Source organism: Myodes glareolus, chromosome 13, assembly GCF_982192425.1.
Source record: "Myodes glareolus chromosome 13, mMyoGla1.1, whole genome shotgun sequence".
In the NCBI taxonomy this organism is placed as follows: domain Eukaryota; kingdom Metazoa; phylum Chordata; class Mammalia; order Rodentia; family Cricetidae; genus Myodes; species Myodes glareolus.
Genome location: NC_142038.1, coordinates 72299270 through 72319625, shown reverse-complemented (window position 1 = coordinate 72319625; position 20356 = coordinate 72299270). Strand labels below are relative to the sequence as shown.

At 42.3% G+C, this 20356-nt stretch overlaps 1 protein-coding gene across 4 annotated transcripts in view; it reads right to left on the bottom strand.

Annotated features, from left to right (window-relative positions):
• The window catches only part of Ss18 (SS18 subunit of BAF chromatin remodeling complex), a 60755-nt gene extending 41055 nt beyond the window's left edge, over nt 1–19700 (bottom strand). For 3 of the 4 annotated variants that reach the window (XM_085700106.2, XM_085700103.2, XM_085700104.2), the window contains exons 1-3: nt 19544–19700; nt 16237–16313; nt 7239–7323 (exon numbers count right to left, since the gene is read on the bottom strand). In XM_085700106.2, coding sequence (XP_085556232.1) covers nt 7239–7323; nt 16237–16313; nt 19544–19612 — 231 coding nt within the window. In that variant the 5' untranslated portion in view covers nt 19613–19700. Of the gene's footprint in view, nt 1–7238; nt 7324–16236; nt 16314–19543 lie in introns of those variants that run through there. The other variant, XM_085700105.2, reaches the window with a different exon arrangement.
• Between the last annotated feature and the right edge of the window lie 656 nt (nt 19701–20356).

Here is a 20356-nt window from a genome sequence, read left to right as displayed (position 1 = left end):
CGTATTTAATACATACACATACATTTATCTTAAACAGCTTAGGAATGTCTCTCATATTCACTCATTCACACAAGAAATTTCAGGATGCCATCATAAGCAGCACTGAATTTCTGCAGGTGTTAGGTATCACCAATTAATTTCCATACCTGGATTATCCTTACTTCCAAACTAGAAAGCTAGTTGAAAGAGAGAAAGAGGGAGAGAAGGAGGGAGAGAGGGAGGGAGAGAGGGAGGGAGGGAGGAGAGAGGGAGGGAGGGAGGAGAGAGGGAGGGAGGGGAGGAGGGAGGGAAGGAGGGAAGGACAGACAGACGGACCAACCTCAATTCTATCCACAAGAACTGAACTGACTGGGTGACCTTCCATAGTTGATGTTCCCACCCATATTTGCAGGATGACCATTCTTCAAACTTCCTAGGCGCTAGGCACTTATTCTATTAATTGGACTCTCCCTGGTTTTAGTACCAGGTTCCCAATCAACTCAATCTTTCTCATTCATGAAAGCAAGTACTTCAAACCAAATATTACACTTCACCTCAGTTCTGACAACCCAAGTTTATCCAACTTCAACATTCTAATTAATGAACAGTCATTGAGATGATGTCTACTTTCGTAGGCCAGGTTGTCCTAGATCCTGTGATTCTCCTAAGTAAGGCTCCCAAGTGTTGGGATTATAGACATCATGTGTCTGAATTTTACATAAGGAAAGCAAATTGGGGGAGGGGGGTCCTCTTCCCAGGAAAATTTTCTAGAATATACTTCAAAATAAACAAAACAACGGGCTGAGGATACGGTTATGGAAAACACATAGCACATTTAAATCTCTGGGACTCATCTCTAAGAACACAGAAAATTAAATGAAGGCTTTATTACTGTACCTGGTGTAAGTAAATTATAACTTGGATGGAAAGGTATCCTAGCATTCGGGAGTCACACCACACAACAAACCTCATAGAAGAGATTTCTGAGGGGAAAATCAGGAGGGTGGCTGCTTCTGCTCAGGCAAGGAGCAGCAGGGGAGTTAACAGAAGAAGGCGGATTACATGGAGTTTCGGGGAGGTGGGATTGAAGCTTTTCAGGGTGAGGAGTAGTGGGATTTCAAGCCCAGAGCTTGTGGATTTTATTCTGGAGGGTAGGGCAGGGTCTAGCTTTAGGAGAGTAGAGTGTTCTATGGGTGGAATCTGGCAGCTGGAGGACCTCAGGGGAAAGCCCTGGGCACACTGTGCCTCCAGGGGCTTACACCTGGAGTTAGGCTAGCCGCTACCCATCTGCATCTCCTCCCCTACAGCACTTGGGGTACATGGGGGTGCTGGGATCCAAAATCAAATCTTAGGAGGTGTGGCCTTGTTGATGGAGGTGTGTCACTGGGGGTGGACTCTGAGGCTTCAATTCAAAAGTCCACGTCACTCCCAGTTAGCTTTCTTTGCTGTCAGCTCTCAGCTGCTCCAGTGCCATGCCTGCTCCCTGCTCCCAGCTCCCTGCCATGACGGCCATGGGCTCTAGCCCTCTACAACTGTGAGCCCCAATAACCCCTTTATAAGCCTTTATAAATTCATGGCGTTTTACCACAGCAGCAAGAAAGTAAGAAAGACACCATGCGTGCAAAGCTTAGAAACAGATGGTTTCCAAATGAAGATTTTGTTGCCTGAGTGTGAAACAAGAGTCTAGCTTCCATTAGACAGGACTATTTGTGTATTCCACAGGCCTTTCAACACAGTTTGGAAAAAAAAAAAACCAACAGTTTCGCCTGTGACTGTTATGGGACAGACTTTGTAGGGAGATATCACCAAAGTCTAATTTGGTGAACCAGAATATTTTATTGGGGTTATTTATGGAATATGGGTGAAGGGTTATTTACAGGAGCAGAAATGACTCAAGACAGCTGCATCATCAAAGTTCACCCCAATTGGGTGGCAGCTTACAAAAGCTGGGTTACCTGGAGCACACTGCACAGCTCGCACACAGCTCAGCAGACTGGAAAGAGTCCTTTCCATGTGACTCAGTGGGTCTAAGCCTCTTCCAAGCAGTTCAGCTGGTGTTTGGTTTTGTTGTAGTTTGTTTTTTGGTTTGTTTTGCTTTTTGGCAACTGGCTGGTCTCTGCTACATTCAGGTTGATTTCGCTGGTCTCTAGGTCCTTCCAGGTTGAAAACAGCCCAGCTGTTTTCAGAATGACTCTTCCTAGTCTTCACTGCTCAGAAACTCTTGGGGAGGAGGGGCTTAGTGAATCTGATCAGTTTCAGGGAGTTCCTGAAACTATTTTGAGTTGTTCCTGTCTTAACAGAGCATCCATGCAGGATAGGCATTTCACCTCCTCCTAGAACATCCTGTTATTCGGCCTTGTAAATACCCTGTCCTAAAACATGTTGTTTCTTTAAATCCTGTGTCTTAACACGTTTCCCTCCAACATGACAGGTTTAACCAAGAAACCTGCTACATAACAGTAAGCGAGAAAGGAAATAAAACTCCACAGCCCATTTTCTATTGCAAGAAAGGACAAACACGAGTCCTGCTCTCTTCCCTACCCACAGCCTGATCTTTAGAAGTCCAGGGGAAAAAACTGACAGAAGAAAAAGGGAGCAAACATATAAATGAAGTCTCTTTGAAGGGTGTTTTAGATTCAGTACAAACTAAAGCATCAATATTTGTCTGATCTTCCGGTGAAGGGCTTTTGTTTTATTTTGTTTTTTAGCATAAAAAAACAGTGTAGAAAGATTGATTTGATTCCTTCAAAAAATGTAAAACAAAGAATTTTACATACCTTAAATGCTTATAACTGAAGATGGCTTCCATGCATATTTTATATAGAACACTTTGTATTATTGTAGAAATGCTGTATATATTTAAGTATATTTCAAATAGCAGATGAGATTACTAGTTCTGAGAGATTAGGGACCACTCAGCAAGGGAGTCATCCTGTGTTGGAGAAGACAGACTTACGTGCATGTATTTTTATGTGTTAATAACATAAGCAACATTTTACAAACAAAAACATGGTGTCTGTTGGATTTTATCTATAAAATTCAGAAGCCTATGTAATTGAATCTAATATGTAAAGAGATTGGCTATATCTTTTTGTGAATAGAAGAGTATGTGTGTCTGTGAAATTTCTAAAGGATTGTTAGTCTAGAGGGCCAAGACCCAAGGTGATCCTGACCACCACATATGCACCCTGGCATATACCCACAGGCAATGCATAAATACATGCAAGACACAGCAGCAGAGTGCTGGCCCTGGACTCACTACACGATGGCAGAGGGAAAAAGAGCAGACCAACAGACGTGACACAGCAACACCCGCACACAGCTGTCTTCGAATGTCTGACAGCAACAGCACTTATTATTCTGCTTTACTTGCTGTACTGATAAAAGCTCTATTAAATTTAGCCATAAAGGGCCTTTATGATGGTTTCTCAGAACACTCATTGAACTGAAAAACTAAAATCAATTTGCTAAAGCTTTTGGAAAAAAGAAAAGCCATTAATTATCACCCATGGGTTTTTCAGTTAAATGTAACATCACCCAAAAATTGTAGGCTAGAAACTGAAGGTATTACTTAAGACTATGTACTCCAAATCAATTTTTATTCATAAACCAATCTTCCATTCTTTACATACAAGTCATTTACAATTACAACTACCTTTAATAAAGTTAAAAATCCAGACATATAATTAAATAGTTAAATAAAACATGATTGTACTTTTTGTTGTACTATTTGAAACTCAGTATCCAAAGTGAATTAAATGAAAAGCAAATAAATAGCTGCCAGCAGCTTTGGTGATAGAACTGTCTTTGAGTCATTTCTGCCCCTATTCATAACCACAACCAAGTTGGACTTTGGTAGTATCCATACTTTGGTCTGTCATGGGGTTCCTATCTGGGGTGAGAAGTGTATGCTGTGCCTCCCTGAGAAAACTGTTGTCATCCAACAGTACACTGTACGCATGTCTTGTACCCAAGGTCAGAAGAGTCCAATTCCCTAGAACCCGACTTAAAGCCATCAGAACTGCACAGTAAGTTTGACGCCAGCCTAGATATTATCTGTAATAATAACACAATGAGGATAATGCAATGGGATTATAACTCCAAAAAGCTTGAAAAATACTTTAACACAAAAACATCAAAGTCAAAAATTGATTCTTTAGAAAAATTTTAAAAATCATTAACTTATGTGTGTCAAGAAAGACAGAAAAGTCACAAGAGGATACAAAATTATGCGAAAATTCAAGATGCCCATATATCCTGCTGTTATTAGATTATTTCATCAACTTTATAAAAAAAATTTAAAATGCTACTAAAATATCAAAATAGACAATGTACACAATATAAAAAAATAAATTCCCTACCTTCTTGAAAGAAATATAAACACTTTCATGCAAAGGAAACTAGATTCAGATACTTTTCTACACAAGCATGCCAACCATTTAAAAAGTCAAATTTAACACACGATTTCAGTTAAGAAAAAGCAAGAAAATTTCATTTCATTTTATAAAGCCTGCAACAATCAATAAACAGAAGCACTATAAGAAAGAAAAATCATGAGCGCCCACAACCCCCCCCCACACACACACACCTGTAATCCCAGCACCTTGGAAGCAAAAGCAGGATTCCTAGTGCCAAGGCTACTCTAGGCTAAGAAGCAAGTTCTAGGTCAACCTCAGCTACAGTGAGCTGTCCTATCTCAAGAAAAGAAACGAAGAAGAAAGACCATGACCAGGTGAGTATACAAAAGAAAGTCAACTATTAAACAGGTCTCACTGGTAAGTTTTCTGGTGTAATGTACCACACTGAGAGATTACAGAAGGAAAGCACAAGCTTACCTCACTAGGTGCAATACAGTCAAGATACACACTCTTAATTAGCATACCAGAAATCAAAGCAGACTTGCTTATTGATAAAAGTTATCTATAAAATACTAGAGCAAATCTTAATGGTCAAACAGTTAAACTCTCCCTTTAAGATCAGGAACCAGACAAGGATATCCTACATTATCACTAAGAACAGAAGGTGTCAGAATTGGCAGGGACCAAACAGAATTCTTGTTCACAAATGACAAACGGTGACTACAGAAAGCAAAATGCCAGCAATTAAAGACAATGCCCAAGAGGCTAAGGCTGAAAATCCACCGCATTTCCAGGCAGACGGCAGATGAGATTAGAACAAAGCTTAAAAACAAAGACACGCAGACAGAGGTGCTCAGGCAGCAGAACAAGCCTGGACCTCCATTCCATCCCTGGAGCTCACGGAGAGGTAGAGAGGACAGGGCTGTCCTAAGTGCTGTGGCACATGTGCACACACCCCTGAATGGTGTGCCTAGTGTTAGGACTGTGCTGATGAGCAGAAAGATGCTTCAGGAGAAAAAGCCAGAAGCTGAACTCAGACACTAAAGGAATGAAAAAGGAATGCATAAAACACTCTTGATTTGAAAGACTCCTTTCTAAGGTGTCAATTCTTCCCGAAATGACTTAAGTCCAGGTAATAATGAAAATCCCACCAGGATTAGACAAGATAATAACCTGACATGCTGATATTTGAGCAATATGCACATCTGAAGGCTAATTGTAGCCAGGGGTACTCTTGAGGAGGAAAGAAGGAAGAAGTGTATTATCAGGTATGACAAGATCATGGAATTTATTTAGAAAGACCAACACAACAGAGGTCCAACACAGATCCACATATACACCAACACTTGATAAGTGATACAGGTGGTCAAATAAACCAGAATAAACAAATCCTTTCCAAAGATGGTAAGACAGAGAACTAGCTGCTCGGAAGTGAGCAGAGCAAGCCGTGCCTCCCACTGTGCTCAGAAATCAACTCAAGGGGAATGAAGTTTAAGGCGATATCCATACAAACAATTTCATGTTCAAAACTAAACTTGTTAAATATCCCCAGAAGGATGCAGCTTAAGGTCAAGGACTTTACTATCAGGGTACTCTTATGTTCTTATTCAGTGCACTATAAAGCAATCAACTACAAACTTGTAGATGAAGAGAGGGGATACGGGCAAAATCAAAGTCCAGGAAAAGTAGTTTCTGAGGTGAGCATGGTGGTGCATGCCTTTAGGAAGCAGAGGCAGATGGATCTATGTAAGCTTAAGTCAGCCTAGTCTATATAGCAAAGTTTGAGCCAGTCAGGGCTACACAGTGAGATCTTGTCTCAATAAAATATAATAATTAAAATAATATATGGAAGTAGAACCACCACTCAGATCTCAAATTCTTAAAAACATTTTTTTCTGGTTGTGTCTACTTAAAATGCTCAATAACCATAAAAATCTTGTAATAACAAATGTTCCAAGCATTCAAATTGGTCTTTGAGTACTAATCCCCAAGTAAATGAGGAGGAAATGAAAGAAAACTGGAAAACAACCGATTCCATTTCTTGGGCATAAAAACTAGTCAGACATCTTGGATCCTGAAGGAACTGTATCACCCTGACATGATCCAACAGAAAATCCATAGTATCCAAATGTAACATCAAACCCAGCTTGGAGGCTCTACCCTATTATCAGTCTGTGCCACCAGTTTGAGACGCAGGGCCATGTTATAAAACTGGGAGACAGAATTCAGAGTATGGTAAATCTACACAACACGTGGCTCAGTTTCCCCAACAAGTAAATGAAGATATAAATGGATAAATTGTCAGATACACCCTCCAATGACATCACCAGGATTTTGTCTGAACATGAGCCATCAATCAAACAAAGGTTTGTTGAGTAAAGTGACATTCTAAGATGCTGAGAAAATAGTTTGTTTTGCTGTGAAGGATGGCAGTCCTGAAAGTTGAAGATTCATATGCAAATATTTAATACTGAAATGATACGGAATACCCCAGACACATTAGCAACTTACTTAGTAATTAAAAGTAATATAAATAGTACTCAGGAGGCAGAGGCAGGCAAATCTCTGTGGTTCAAGGCCAGCCTGATCTACAAGAGCTAGTTCCAGGACAGGCTCTAAAACTACAGAGAAACCATGTCTCAAAAAACCAAAGAAAACTAAATAGATAGGGTAGACAGGTGAATGGACACAGCTTCCTTGGGGAAGGGAGTGTTTTAGGTGAATGAATTCAAATATCCAAATCAGATAAGTGAAGAGAGTAAGGCCCTTAGAGAGTACAGAACAGGCTCGTGTGCTTAGGATAATCCAGGGCTTAGGACACAAAACTCAACATCACCAAAACCAACTGTGTTAAATCACACAGCTACAGACATGGACTTCACACACTTTCAAGGGACTTACTGCTGGCAGGAGAGTCTGCATATTTTGATTAGAGTCTGCTATTGTAGCAAGGTATACCAGGTTCGTATGCAACATCTGCTGATACCTATTAAAACAAAACAAATACCAATATTAAAAAAATCTTCCTATCTACTTAAATACAAGCAGCAATATAATTATTTTTAGAGCTTAATGAAAAATGTGTTACCTGAATATCAATAGAACTTCAACTTTTCCTATTTCCTCTGCAAAATAATTCCAAATGATACATGCTACATTTAAAGAACACAAGAGTGATTTTACCATATGCTAGAGACGTTCTAGTTATTATTATGTGTACGTGCCTCACTTAATATGTAAACCAGTACTGAGGTAGCAGCTCTTACTCTCTCCTTACCAGTAGCTGAGGAATCATGGTTTAGAGACTGCTGAGTTACACACGATTTCACAGCTGGTCAAGAGAATAACTGACGCCCAGAGTCAGACACCCAGCATGTTAGGTTTGACAAGAACTAAAATAAAGAAGTTCAATGAACTACGTTTACGACCCCATCCCACCCTCACGCTTCCTTCTGCTTCTGGTGTGGCTCGTTTTCAGACAGGGTCTCATTATGTAGGCCTGGCTGATCTGGAACTCACTATGTAGCCCAGACGGGCCGCAATCTCACACAGATCCACCTGACTCTGCTTCCCAAGTGCAGACATAAACAAAATGATAGGACACTAAAATCATTAACAATTCACTTTAAAACAATAAAGTGAATTCTTAATATTTGGACTATATGGTTAAATATAACTAGAAAAACTAGCTTTTGGTAACACTAACTAATAATTAATTAAAGTTGCCTTATAATTTTTAAAGTTAACTCATATAAAACCAAAAACTGGCAGTGATCTAAATCACTGTCTGATCTCAGTACATGAGCAGAACAAGTCCCACACATACAAATTTAAAACCTACACCAAAATGTACCACTGTTTCAAGAGTTCATTTCCAGAGGGTAGGCATGGTAGCACAGGCCTGTGGTCCCTGTACTTGATAAAGCTGGTACAGAAACACAGGCTAGCCTGGGAATACAGCAAGACCAGAACTCAAACACCGAAAGTCTGCTATTATAGAAACTAGCTATAAATTTTAAATTAATGTCAAAAAAAATTTATTCAAATAAATGAAGTATTTCATTTCACATCCAGATTGAAATATTTCTCTAACCGACTTCAGTTTCTAACGAGGGAAAAGCTCCACACTAAGAAGCCTACACTTTTAGTTCCTCTCCTCACATACACCTAATCTGAAAGGAGACATTTTGTAAGGGTCCTTGGATAAACATAGACCAAAAGTAATTATTATAGTTAATTATGTTTCTGGAATTCTTCAAACAAGATTGATAACAAACAGCAGTTGGGACTGTTTTATAATTTTAAACAAGTCTTACATGGAACTTAATATTACCTTACCCTATTCAAAAACAATCAAACAGCCTTTTTTGGTTTTGACTTTTTGTTTTTTTGAGACATGGTTTCTCTGTGTAGCCCTGGCTGTCCTGGAACTCCCTCTGTAGTTGTAGGTTGGCCTCAAATAGAGAACCGCCTCAATTCTGGCCTCTGCCCTCTAAGTTCTGGGACTAAAGGAGTGCCCTGCCATGCCCAGCCCTGAAAAAAATGTTTAATTTTTATTCATGGTGGCGGGAGCAGTATGAGGGCCCTAGGTTCGACCAGAGTTGTTCCTCTCCTTCCACCACGTGGGTTCTGGGGATCAGACACACTTTTTCTTCTGAGTTTTAGAATGCTGGCATGATCCTCACGTGTGAGCTTTCTAGGGACTAACAACTACACCATGGTGAATAAAAATGCCAACCTGAAGGCTTTGCCCACACATTACCATAACAAAGCTTGGGTGTTATGCTGACTAGCCTAGCCAGCCTCAGAAAGTCACTAAGTGTCCCAACAAGAATAGACCTTTAAAGTCCCTTGCAGCTCTAAATGTCTACACACAAACACAGCTCAGTTAAATTTTCAAGATATTTACCTAACTGCTCAACATCAGATATAACTTTTAATTAATTTGAAGTGATTTTAAATTTACAGAAAAGTTTCAGAATGAGGGAGGGGAACAGCTCTCTTCCAGATTTCCAGCCAGCACCTTAAGCATGTCTCACGTCGACGCACACATACTTTTTGTCAAAACCACTTAACAGTCAGTCACAAACATGAACCTTCAGTATCAGTACCCCTGAAACAAGACACCCCTTCATGCCACCACAAGGATACAAACATCAACCACAGTACCAGAAACCCCATTCTGATGCACAGAACTACCTGCAAGTCCTTTTTCTAACATAGGAAGGTGGGCAAAAGCAAGTTTTTTGTTGTTGTTGTTGTTTGTTAAAGGAGACAAGGTCTCGATTTTATAGTCCAGGCTAGCCCCAGACTGACTGCATAGATCAGACCGGCCTTTAACTCAACAATCTTATTTTGGGACAGATCTCTGTTTGGATTAGTAATTCTGCTTGCTTTAAATCTCCACTTGCTGAGACGACAGGCAGATACCAATCAACGGAATAAAGGGAACACTGGAGCAAAAACACAGTAAGAAAAATAATATTTATTAAAACATTTCTTCTAAGACAAAGCAAGTCTCAAAAAACTATTAAGAAAAACTTGCTTATTTCTATTTTTTCTGCATTCTCTTCTGAGTTTGTATGTTAAGTCGTCCAAAATAGAATTTAAATATCAACAAAAACACAGAATCTAAACTCAGCTCAGACTGTAAAACGCAAATGAAAACATTTTCCTGAGCACTTTCGTCTGTAAACACCACTGCACTTGTCCTGCGGTTCTCGGAAGCTTGCGCTCTTCCACGCTGAGTCAAGGACAGAGTGGGTGCACCCGGCACCCGCAACACTCCCCTACGCAGCAACACGCCATTTCAGGGCTCCTTTAATGTTTACAGTGACAAAACTGGCTGACAGTGCCGTTTATGGGGTCCCTATCTTTAAATGTAACTGTACCTTGTGAACACAAGCTAACAGGAAGAGTATCAAACAGTCAACATCTTACTTTTGACGATGGCAACTGCTGACAGGCAGCTGAAGTTACAAGAGTCAACAAAATCTTACGTTTGATGACTGTATGGTCCTAACAACTCTGACAGATACTTCCAAAAGCTTATGGTCACAATTAAACGAAAGCTCATCTTCCAAAGACTCCACTGAAAGCCACAACACATTACCTTGCATAAGACAAAATTACCAGTTCTAAGTTTTATTAATTAAAAATAATCTGAAAAGCTTAGACTTAATGTAAAAGTAAGTTTAACGCAGCACATTTATGGGACGATGCTATAGTTTACAGAATAAAAGTTACCTTGGTAAGCGGTAATTTAAACTAAAATTTCATTAAATGTTGACAAATACTAATTTTTGGCATTAAAATTTATAAAACACTCTGAAATAAGCTGTACCCATCCTAAAATACCAAAAAGAGGCTGCTGATTAAAGCAAAATCTGGACTGATCTAGAAATATTCAAACCACATAAAAGGAAGCAATGTCTCAAATATGCGCTAACAAACATGAAGAACCGTGACTGTGCCCACAGTGCTTCAGACCACTGCGGAGAAAACAGCGTTTTGTGTTTCCTGATGCTGAGGCTGGAGCCATACCCAGCAGCGAATCAGCTCTCGGAGTCCGTTTGACAAGGACGAGCTCCTTGTGTTTTGAACGTATTGGTTTTCTCATTTATTTACAAAACACATTAAGGGTTTGCTTGGTTTACTTTCTTTGAGACAGGGCCTCATGAAATGATCTAAGCTGGCCTTGAACTTACGGCAATCCTCCTGCCTCAGTCTTCTGTGTGGGGTGGGGGTCTTTACTGTTTTCAAGTTCACGTTTTCTTTCACAGTGGGGTTGGGGGGACCTCCATGGCATTAATTAGGCCTGCCTGGAAGAGCAGGGCTGGGTGTTATTTACTTGACCAAGGGCAACTTCCCAGAGCTGGAGAGATGGCTTAGCGGCTGAGAGCACTGACTGCTCTTCCAGAGGACGCGGGTTCAATTCCCAGCACCCACATGGCAGCTCGTAAGTATCTGTAAATCCAGTTCGCGGGTGATCTGACACTTTCACATAAAGGCACAAAATAAAGTTAAATAAATCATAAAAAAAATCTTAAAAAAAAAGGGGGAACTCCCCAATGTTACACCACTGAGGGACAGAACTCAGCACTTCCCAGCTGAGGTTCTCCCAGCCTTTAGCCTATGGCCTATAGCCCTAGAAGGTGTGGCCTCAGGAGATCCTCTCTCACCCGCGATGAAAGTAAGTTATTTTTAATCTAAGAATTTGTAGTCAAAGAAAACATTTAATCAAAGTTGGACTACCAATTCCCAGATAGTTGGGTTTACTAATGCTTCTGCACATTTTCTTCACTTCCACCACGAGGACAGGAGTTGTCGGTGTTGAGAGAAGATGTTTCTCTTTAATCACAAACTACACTGACAACCTGAGAAAGAATGAATACCAACGAACAGTCCAAAGGAAGGACCCATCAGAGCAGGCCGGCAGCTCAGGTCTGCTGATCAAGCCTCCTGAGGCTGAAACAGAAGAACCCCCCCCCCACATGTATGTATGCACGTACGCACGTACGTACACACGCACGCACGCACATGAAGTCATGAAAGCAGAGGGACTTGCTGGGAAGAAGGGTTGGGCAGACAGTAAGAGAGCACAGCAGGGAGAAAGAACACCGTCAGAGGGCATTACATACAGGTATGGAATTGCGAAAGAATACATGAACTTGAAAAACATAAAATTCCAAACCCTAGAATTCAGGGAAACCCTAAGTGACATAGCAAATCCCCCTCGATCAAAGGTAGGAGTTATAAAATCATTAGAAAGGGCAAAATTTAAGTTTCTACCTTAAATCAATCTAAGCCTCGGTTGCATCATCAAACAGAGATGAGAAATTTCTATAATATCCTATCCCGATGTGCAGAGAAGAGGGGATTGATATATCCAATTCAATTCAATAAATTTTGTCTGTATATATTTGAAATTTTATTTTTAAAAAGCAGTGGATTTATCTATCGATCTACATACATACATACACACAGAGATAACAAAGCCTCTAATATAAACAAACCAGTATCGACCACAATTGACTTAGGTTGGAAAAGCTGGTTCTAGCTGGGAACCCTTCACTATCCGTAACATTGGTCATACACAAAAACGAAACCTGTCCTACACCGTAAAATCCTTCTGCTCTACCAGATTCCTAAATGTCTTAGGTGTCACCAGTCACCAGTAAGTGTCTCCTTGTCTGTCTTCAGGGTGATCTCACAACTGAAGAACCACAGCGAAATCACAGAAATAGGCCCACTGCTTTCAAATATATACCAACACAATTTATTGAAGAAACAAAATATATAAATGAAAATGGTCATACAAAATACAAAATGCAAAATGTGAAAGTCATTAGAAAACAATACAATCTGACAAAAAATGATTTGGTTTCTACATTTCAGCCTATATATTTAAATAAACAAAATAATCACCAATCTAGTCTTAAGAAAAATGGACATTTTCAGATTTGTACAAAAAGAAATACAAAGTAAGACTAAAATATTTCATAGTACAGGAAAATAAAATGCTCAAAAAATTATAGAGCGAGGCAAGGTGGTGATGGCACATGTCTTTAATCCCAGTATAAGGAGACAGAGGCAGGCGGGTCTCTGTGAGTTTGAGGCCAACATGGTCTACAGAATGAAACCCTGTCTCAATAAATGAGGAAAAGAAGAGAGGGGGAGGGAGGGATGAGGGAGGGAGAGGGCAGAGGGAGGGAGGGGGAAAGGGGAGGGAGAGAGAGAGGGGAAGGAGAGGGAGGGAATAATAGAGAAATGTCAAGAAGCCAGACAGAAAAGCTCCCAGTAGTCAGATCTAGAACGAACCAAGAAAAAAAGCGAAGTATCAGGTAGGGAATACAGTAGGAATGTACAAATCCATTTACATATAAAGACCTGAAATAACAAATGGAGGGAAGGGGTGAAAGATGACTTCCTCACAGCAGAATTCCAAGTAAGTCTAGGAGGAGTGATGAATCTGGTCATCATTTGACAACCACAATAGTAACAACCATTGTAGGCAAAAAATCCCAGTGGATACTAAAACTAGCATGTTGAGTACAATGAGCAAAGGCAGGTAAGGTATGTGTTTCAAGGCCTTGTGTTACACAGATGAACTACAAAGAAAAAATATTAACTCTGGTGGAGAAAACAGCAGGTGCCAGCTTAGGGAAGCAGATCCAAGCTACCACAGTACTGACCAAGCTGCTGCTCTTCAACTAGGGAGGATGACACCAGAGCCAGAGGGCACAGTGTGAACTTCATTATGCAGAGACAGACTGGATCTTAAAGGAGGAGCAGTCCACAGAACAACTGCATTCTGCAACATCAACACCATGAAACATTAAGTCTGAGGAGCAGTGGCAGATTAAAGCACACTCTATCCACTGAATGCAAACATGACCCACACGGGGGTCCGAAAAGAACACGCCACTGGGACCGCTGACAACTGGGACACTGGGATGACAGTACTGCACTAGTCACTTCATAATCTACACTTGGGCAATGGAAGAATAAGTGCCAACTTTAGGAAAAACCTGCAGTGATTCTCAGATGTCTACTAATAAAGAACAGCTGGGCTAATCTGTTAGCTTCTGAAGAACTTCAGTAAAGGACATACCGTAATTGCTAGTACTATCATCGAGTCTTTTTCATTAAGCAGGAAGTGCTTTCAAAGGAGCATTTGTTTAAAAACTGGTATTTTTTACCAATCAAATGTACAGAATTGTGTAAAAGATGGTCAATATCTATGCTGACAGTGGTGGGTGAACACAGGACAGGGATGAAATAAAGCAAGGACATTTTTGGCAGGGTAATTTGGCAAGTCAGCGTGCTCTGACCTAGTAATCCACTTAGGAACTGCAGTCTAGGACTGGACAAGTCAGAGGGGTAGCACTTGCCAAACAGAAACAAGAGTCTAAACTTGATCCTGCCTTAACAAGAAAGAGGAAAAAAGATTGCTTCTATAAACACTAGGATATCATAAAAACAGAGAGAAGCAAATAAGAAAATGAGAATTAAGAGGTAATTACCAAATTTTGATAACAGTGAACAAGAGATTTTTATTTTAAAAATATTTTAAATAAAGGGAAAGAGAGACCTTAGAATTCAGAGGTCAAGTGAATCACTGGAGGGCAAGAGCCCAATAAAGATGGAAAAGCAAATCAATTGGTTGCTGGGACTATCTCCCAAGAGCAGGTCAATGAGATCTCTAGGAAAGGATGGGCCCTAAAACATGGCAGTGAAATCCTTTAAAACCCTGTTCTCCAGTGCAGCAGTCACTGGACATGGTGACCGGACACATCTGGTTCTAATCCAAAACACTACACACAACTCGGGATGGAAAGGAAGTGCTAACGCTCAGTGCCATATAGAAGCCATATATCAAGGTGATAGACAGCATTTTATAAATAATGAACCAAGTAAAGCACAGCCAAGTCACTGCTTTGTGGCATCACTACAAGATACGGCTTGTATTTACATGCACCTGCTGGGCACTGCTGCTCTGGATGTTGACAATATAGGCAACTCTATATCACATCTTTGGATCTGCGTTTGGGTTTTGTTGTCATCCTGAGGTGTGACTCAGGACTCTACAATTCGTCTGCCTCCGCCTTAAGATGCTGGGATTCTTGGCCCAGCTTCCCATCTGAGTCTATCAGGGTCTACCACTTACCTCAGACAGACCACTTTAAAATAAAAGTTTGGTCCTTGAAAATGACAATTAGTCTCTAGGACCTCAGTATCCACAGAAGTAACTAAATACAGTACATACATGAAAATTTTACTTTTTCTTTTCTTTCTTGTTTTGTTTTTTTTTTTTTTTCTTGCGACGGGGTTTTTCTGTGTAATTCTGGCTATCCTGAAACTTGCTGTTGACTAGGCTGATCTTGAACTCAGAGATCTACCTGCCTCTGCCTCCTGAGTGCTGGGATTAAAGGCCTGCGCCACCACCACCAGGCTAACATTTTAAGTTTCTATAGATGAGGCTCTGGACAAGTTTAAAGTCATTTTAAAATATAGAGTAAGAAATAGGGAAAAAAAATGACACCTAACTCCCATCATAAAGTGCTTTTCTTTTGTAAAAGAATCAAGAAGAAACAAAGTCATATAAATTCAGAGCAGTATCATGAACAGAGAAGTGGAAACAATCCAAATGACAGAGTACAGTGGAAGATCATTTGGCATTATAAGAAAGTCTAGTGCACGTGCCAGCATGGATCACCCTTGGAAACATTATGCTATGTGAGAAAAGTCAATCAGAACTGGGTGCTACATTACCATGGTCACATGGCAATACTTAGATGAACAGAAATGGGTTAATTTAAATGTAACAGCTAACTAGTAATAAGTCTGAGCCATCTGGCAAACATTCATAATTAATATTAAACCTGAGTGGTTATTCGGGAACTGGTGGGCAGGAAAAAACCTACAAATACAGCTGGGCCTTTGGCACATCCCATAATGTGCACTTGAGAGGCAGAGACAGGGATCAGGAATTTGACCACAGCCCTGGGCTTCTTCATGAGACCCTATCTCAGAGAAGTCACTCAAAACAGACTACACATTGTTAGCATCCATTCACACAAAAGGTCCCCAATAATTCAAGTCTACAATAATAGATGGTGGAGCACACCTTTAATCCCGGCACTCCAAAAGTAGAGGCAGGGGGATCTCTAGTTCAACGTCAGCCTGGTCTACAGAGTGAGTTCTAGGGCAGCCAAGGCTATACAGAGAAATCCTGTCTCAAAAAAAAAAAAAAAAAAAAAAAAAAAGCAATAAACACGTTTCCCTCTGCGGAGATAAACATTTTCCCAAGCCACAACCACAAATACAGTTTAAAACTGTTGTTCTACAGAAAAGTAAGAACAGCGCTTGGACACAAGGAGCTTCTCAAGGGTCTTACTGAGAGCACTCTGACGCCTTCCCCTTATTCTGATAGTCCATTATACACTGAATAAGATGGTTATTTTCATCCAGCATCTGAAACACAAACAAGAAAAAGTTTATTGTTAATCTAGCACTCATCAAGTAAAATGAAAAACTAAGACGTCTGAAGAGGAAAGACAGTTTACTACAGAAGCACTTCAGTCACAAAAGTTCCTCAAAGCCATCCTTACAGATTACGAAATCATCCAGTGGACAAGGAAAACAACACCCTGGGAGAATCACTGCTACTGTTTCTACCTGCTGCTACAATTTAAGTCCACAGAAATAAAAATTGTGAAATTGGCTGGGAAGTGGTGGCGCATGCCTTTAATCCCAGCACTCAGGAGGCAAAGGCAGGAGGATCTCTGTGAGTTTGAGTACAAGACTTTGTGAGTTTTATAGACCAGTGTGGTCTACAAGAGCAAGTTCCATGACAGCCAAGCTACAGAGAAACCCTGTCTCAAAAAAAAACCATAGATAGATAGATAGATAGATAGATAGATAGACAACATATAAACAAATAAACAAATAAATAAAAAGTAAAAATCATGAGATTGAATTAACTTAGTTAAAATTTTTCATTACTGTTAAAATGTACAAATCACTTATAAAATATGCTATAAATGATTCATATAGATAATTCTGCAACAACTGATTTTTATGATCTATTTTTCTAGAAATGTCATATTTACATAAAAACTAAACCTCCTGGGGTTTTCTGTTAATATAGATTATAACTTGTAACACACACAAAAAAACTTTACTTTGTATATTTGGGATGATATCATATTTAATCAATTATGTTTAATACCTATTCCAATATCCCTCCTTCTTGAAACCCAGAAAGGAAAAACAATGTTTCTTTTGACTTATTTAGCATTAGTGAGTGTAAGCTCGCACTCTCTTACTGCACGCACGCACACACACACGCACAAACACACACCTCCAAGTGCCAAGGTGCACGTGAGATTAGAGGACAACTCCTTGAAGCCCACTGAACCACCCTTCAAGTCCCACTGTTTTGTTTTTGCCTTTTAATACACTTAATTACCACCTATGCTATCTGTAACTATAGTTTCAAGTAGCTGAAAGTTGAGTCCCAGTCCAAAACCAATTGGAGTATTCTAACAGTTTGTAGTATGAAGGAAAAAGATCTGTCCTTACCCAGACTGAAATAAACGCAGGGACTTGAAGTAACAGGCTACCTTCTTTTCTAACTGTACAGATTTGTGATTCTCTAAAACAACACATAGACTAACAACTGCTATACATTTACAGTATTTATAGAATTTGAGACTACAATATAAAATGAGGTATTTCAAAAAGCTTGAAAAACATAAGATACATAAATTATCATTTTATCATCTGATAACAATCTAAGCAACCTTGACTTTGGGAGTTAAATAGTTCATCTATACCAATGGCACTAAACAAAGTGCCAGGATGCTGTCCCTAGTACACCACCTAAGTCTGTAAGAGCGTCAATATCGGGGCAATGCTGATCCTGAACCCACCTTTCATGATTCAGTAAATATCCAGGCAACAACACCAAAACCACCATCTCAATCATTTAACGTCATTTTTAATTAAAAACAAAGATCCCATTACCATTAACTGATATTCTGCACATTTATCAAAATCACTGATTACTGAGGGCAAAAACTTCTCTAAGGTGTGCTTCTTAAATATGATCACTAGATACCAAGAGGTTTTTGGTTGTTGTTTTTGTTTGTTTGTTTGTTTTGGTTTTTCGAGACAGGGTTTCTCTGTGTAGTCCTGGAACTCACTGGGTTGACCAGGCTGGTCTCAAATTCGGAGATCTGTCTGCTTCTGCCTCCTGAGTGCCATAAATTCAATACTCAAACCAAGGAATGCATAACCCGTTAAACAATCTCAACCATATGCCTGCCTCTTGTCTAATAGCAATGTAAAGAGATGGTCCCAGAAGACAAGAGCCCTTAACGCTCTCGCTGAGGACCTGGGTTTGGATCCCAGTACCCACAATGTAACTCACAGTAGGCTGGTTCCAGGGAATCTGGTGTTTTTCTTCTGACATCCCCAGGCACTGCATACACATGATACACATACACACACACACACACACACACACACACACACACGAAAAAGTATTAAGCCATTTTTCACTTCTTATCGAGAATTTTTGAAAAATGACCAGTTAGCACCTTCTAGATCACTCACTCATGATAAACAAATAATAAAACATATAAGAAAGAACTCTACAGAGAAAAAGGAAAACGCCAGACTTTTTCTAGAGTTCAAAGGAAAAGCGCAAATTCCGCCAAAAACATGCTTCCTGCACGTGTGTAAGGGAAGCTGTTCACCAGACTACCACTAGAGAAAGAAACTGCGTTTCCAGGCACTGCCAGGCGGGTTTCTTCAAAGAAAATAAAGCAACAGTTGGGCAAAAGATAAACTCCACACTACAAAGACCCTGACAGTAAACAGAAACCGATGGCCATTAACCCACGGGTCTGCAAGGGTGCCCCATTGGTACTCCAAGTTGACTTTCTCTCAACCTTGCTCCAGGGCGGGGGACAAGATGGAGATACTCAGGGCAAACAGCTAAACTTGACAAGCGACTTTTCAAAGTCTAGCACGCTGAGATCTAGAATAGTGCCTTGCTTAGGCACAGGCTCAGAGGATAATAAAGAACCTTTGTGTCCCCAGTTGGCAGTCCCCGAGCGGCGACTGGGGTGGCACAGTCCTCTGAGGGCGCAGCTCCCAGCCCTTCTACCCTGACTTATGCAAACCGCCCGCTCAGCGGTGTAGACAGCCGCAGTTGGCCGGCGAGGAGTAGGCTCGCCCTCCCGAAACCCAGCGCCCGGCCTGCGCTCAGGCGCATCTATCGAGAGCAGAGGGGATCGGATCCCGGGTGCTCCTCTGGGGAACCCCCGTGTCCACAAGCTCCTTCCTCGCCTGCCCCGAGCCTCTGCGGAAGGTTCCCAAGTTCTCCCGGGAGGGCCTCAACTCCGAGGAGTTTGCGGCGCAACACTCCAGGCTCCGGCTTCCGCGAGTGGGGTCCCGGCGGGGCGGGGCGACGGCGGACTCTCGCGGGCCGCCCCACTCCCGGCCCCGCGCCGCCCCGGCGAGCACACGCGCCCCGCGGGGAAATCGGGCGGCGGTTGCCGGCGCTTTTGTGCGGGCAGAGCAGGCGCCAAAGGGTTCTGCCGGCTTCCCGGCGCCCGCCCTCACCACCGCCGGGCCGCTCCCCCTCCCTACGCCACCCCGTCTCGGCCCGCGCTCCGGCGCCTCCCCGAGCTCACCTTCTGGATGGCGGCGGGCGTGATCTCCCCCTTGCCCCGCTGCCTCGGGGCTGCGAACGCCACAGACATGCTGCCACCGAGCCCGCGATCGGCGAGTCCGGAGCGCTCCGGGGGCCGCGGAGCTGGGGGCCCGACGCCCGCCTCCCGGGCAGGCCCACCTCAGCGCGCGCCGAGGGGGGGGACGAGGCTCCGGGGCCGCGCGCATCGCCGGTCGAGCCCGGCTCGGCGCAGAGCCGCAGCTCCCAGCAAGGCGTCTAGGAAGCTCATTGAGGCCAGAGCGCCTCGAGCCCCGCGCCCCGCCGCCGCCACCCGCACGCCTGTCCTGGCCCGCTTTCGGGCAACACCCCCGCGCCCGCGCGCTGATGGTAGCGCCACGCCGGCCGCCTCCGCCCGGCCGCTCAGGAAATGGTCCCGCCGCCGCGGGAGGGAGCGGCCGGGCCGCGCTGTCACAGGAAACGCGGGGCCCGCCCGCCAAACTGTCCCCAACTGCGCCCGCGACCCTCCGGGGAAGAGGCGGCTGCCCTGAGTCGCCTGGGCCGCCGCTGAGAGGGGAAAGGGCAGCCGGGACTCAGGAGCGACTGCCGGGTCGGCAGCGAGAACGCGGATTCGCTGGTTTAAATGGCTCCCTGCGCTCCACGTGCGCACCTTGGAGTAGCTGGCGAGCTCGCACAAGTCTAGCCCAACAGTTGAAAGGAAGCCGCCCCGCAGCTTACTTCGGGACAGACCCCTCCCACACTTGTGGATCACTTGATCTGACTTAGGGCCTTTGAAAGGAAGCTATGAAAAGGCACACTCTTTTCCAGTTAAATACTT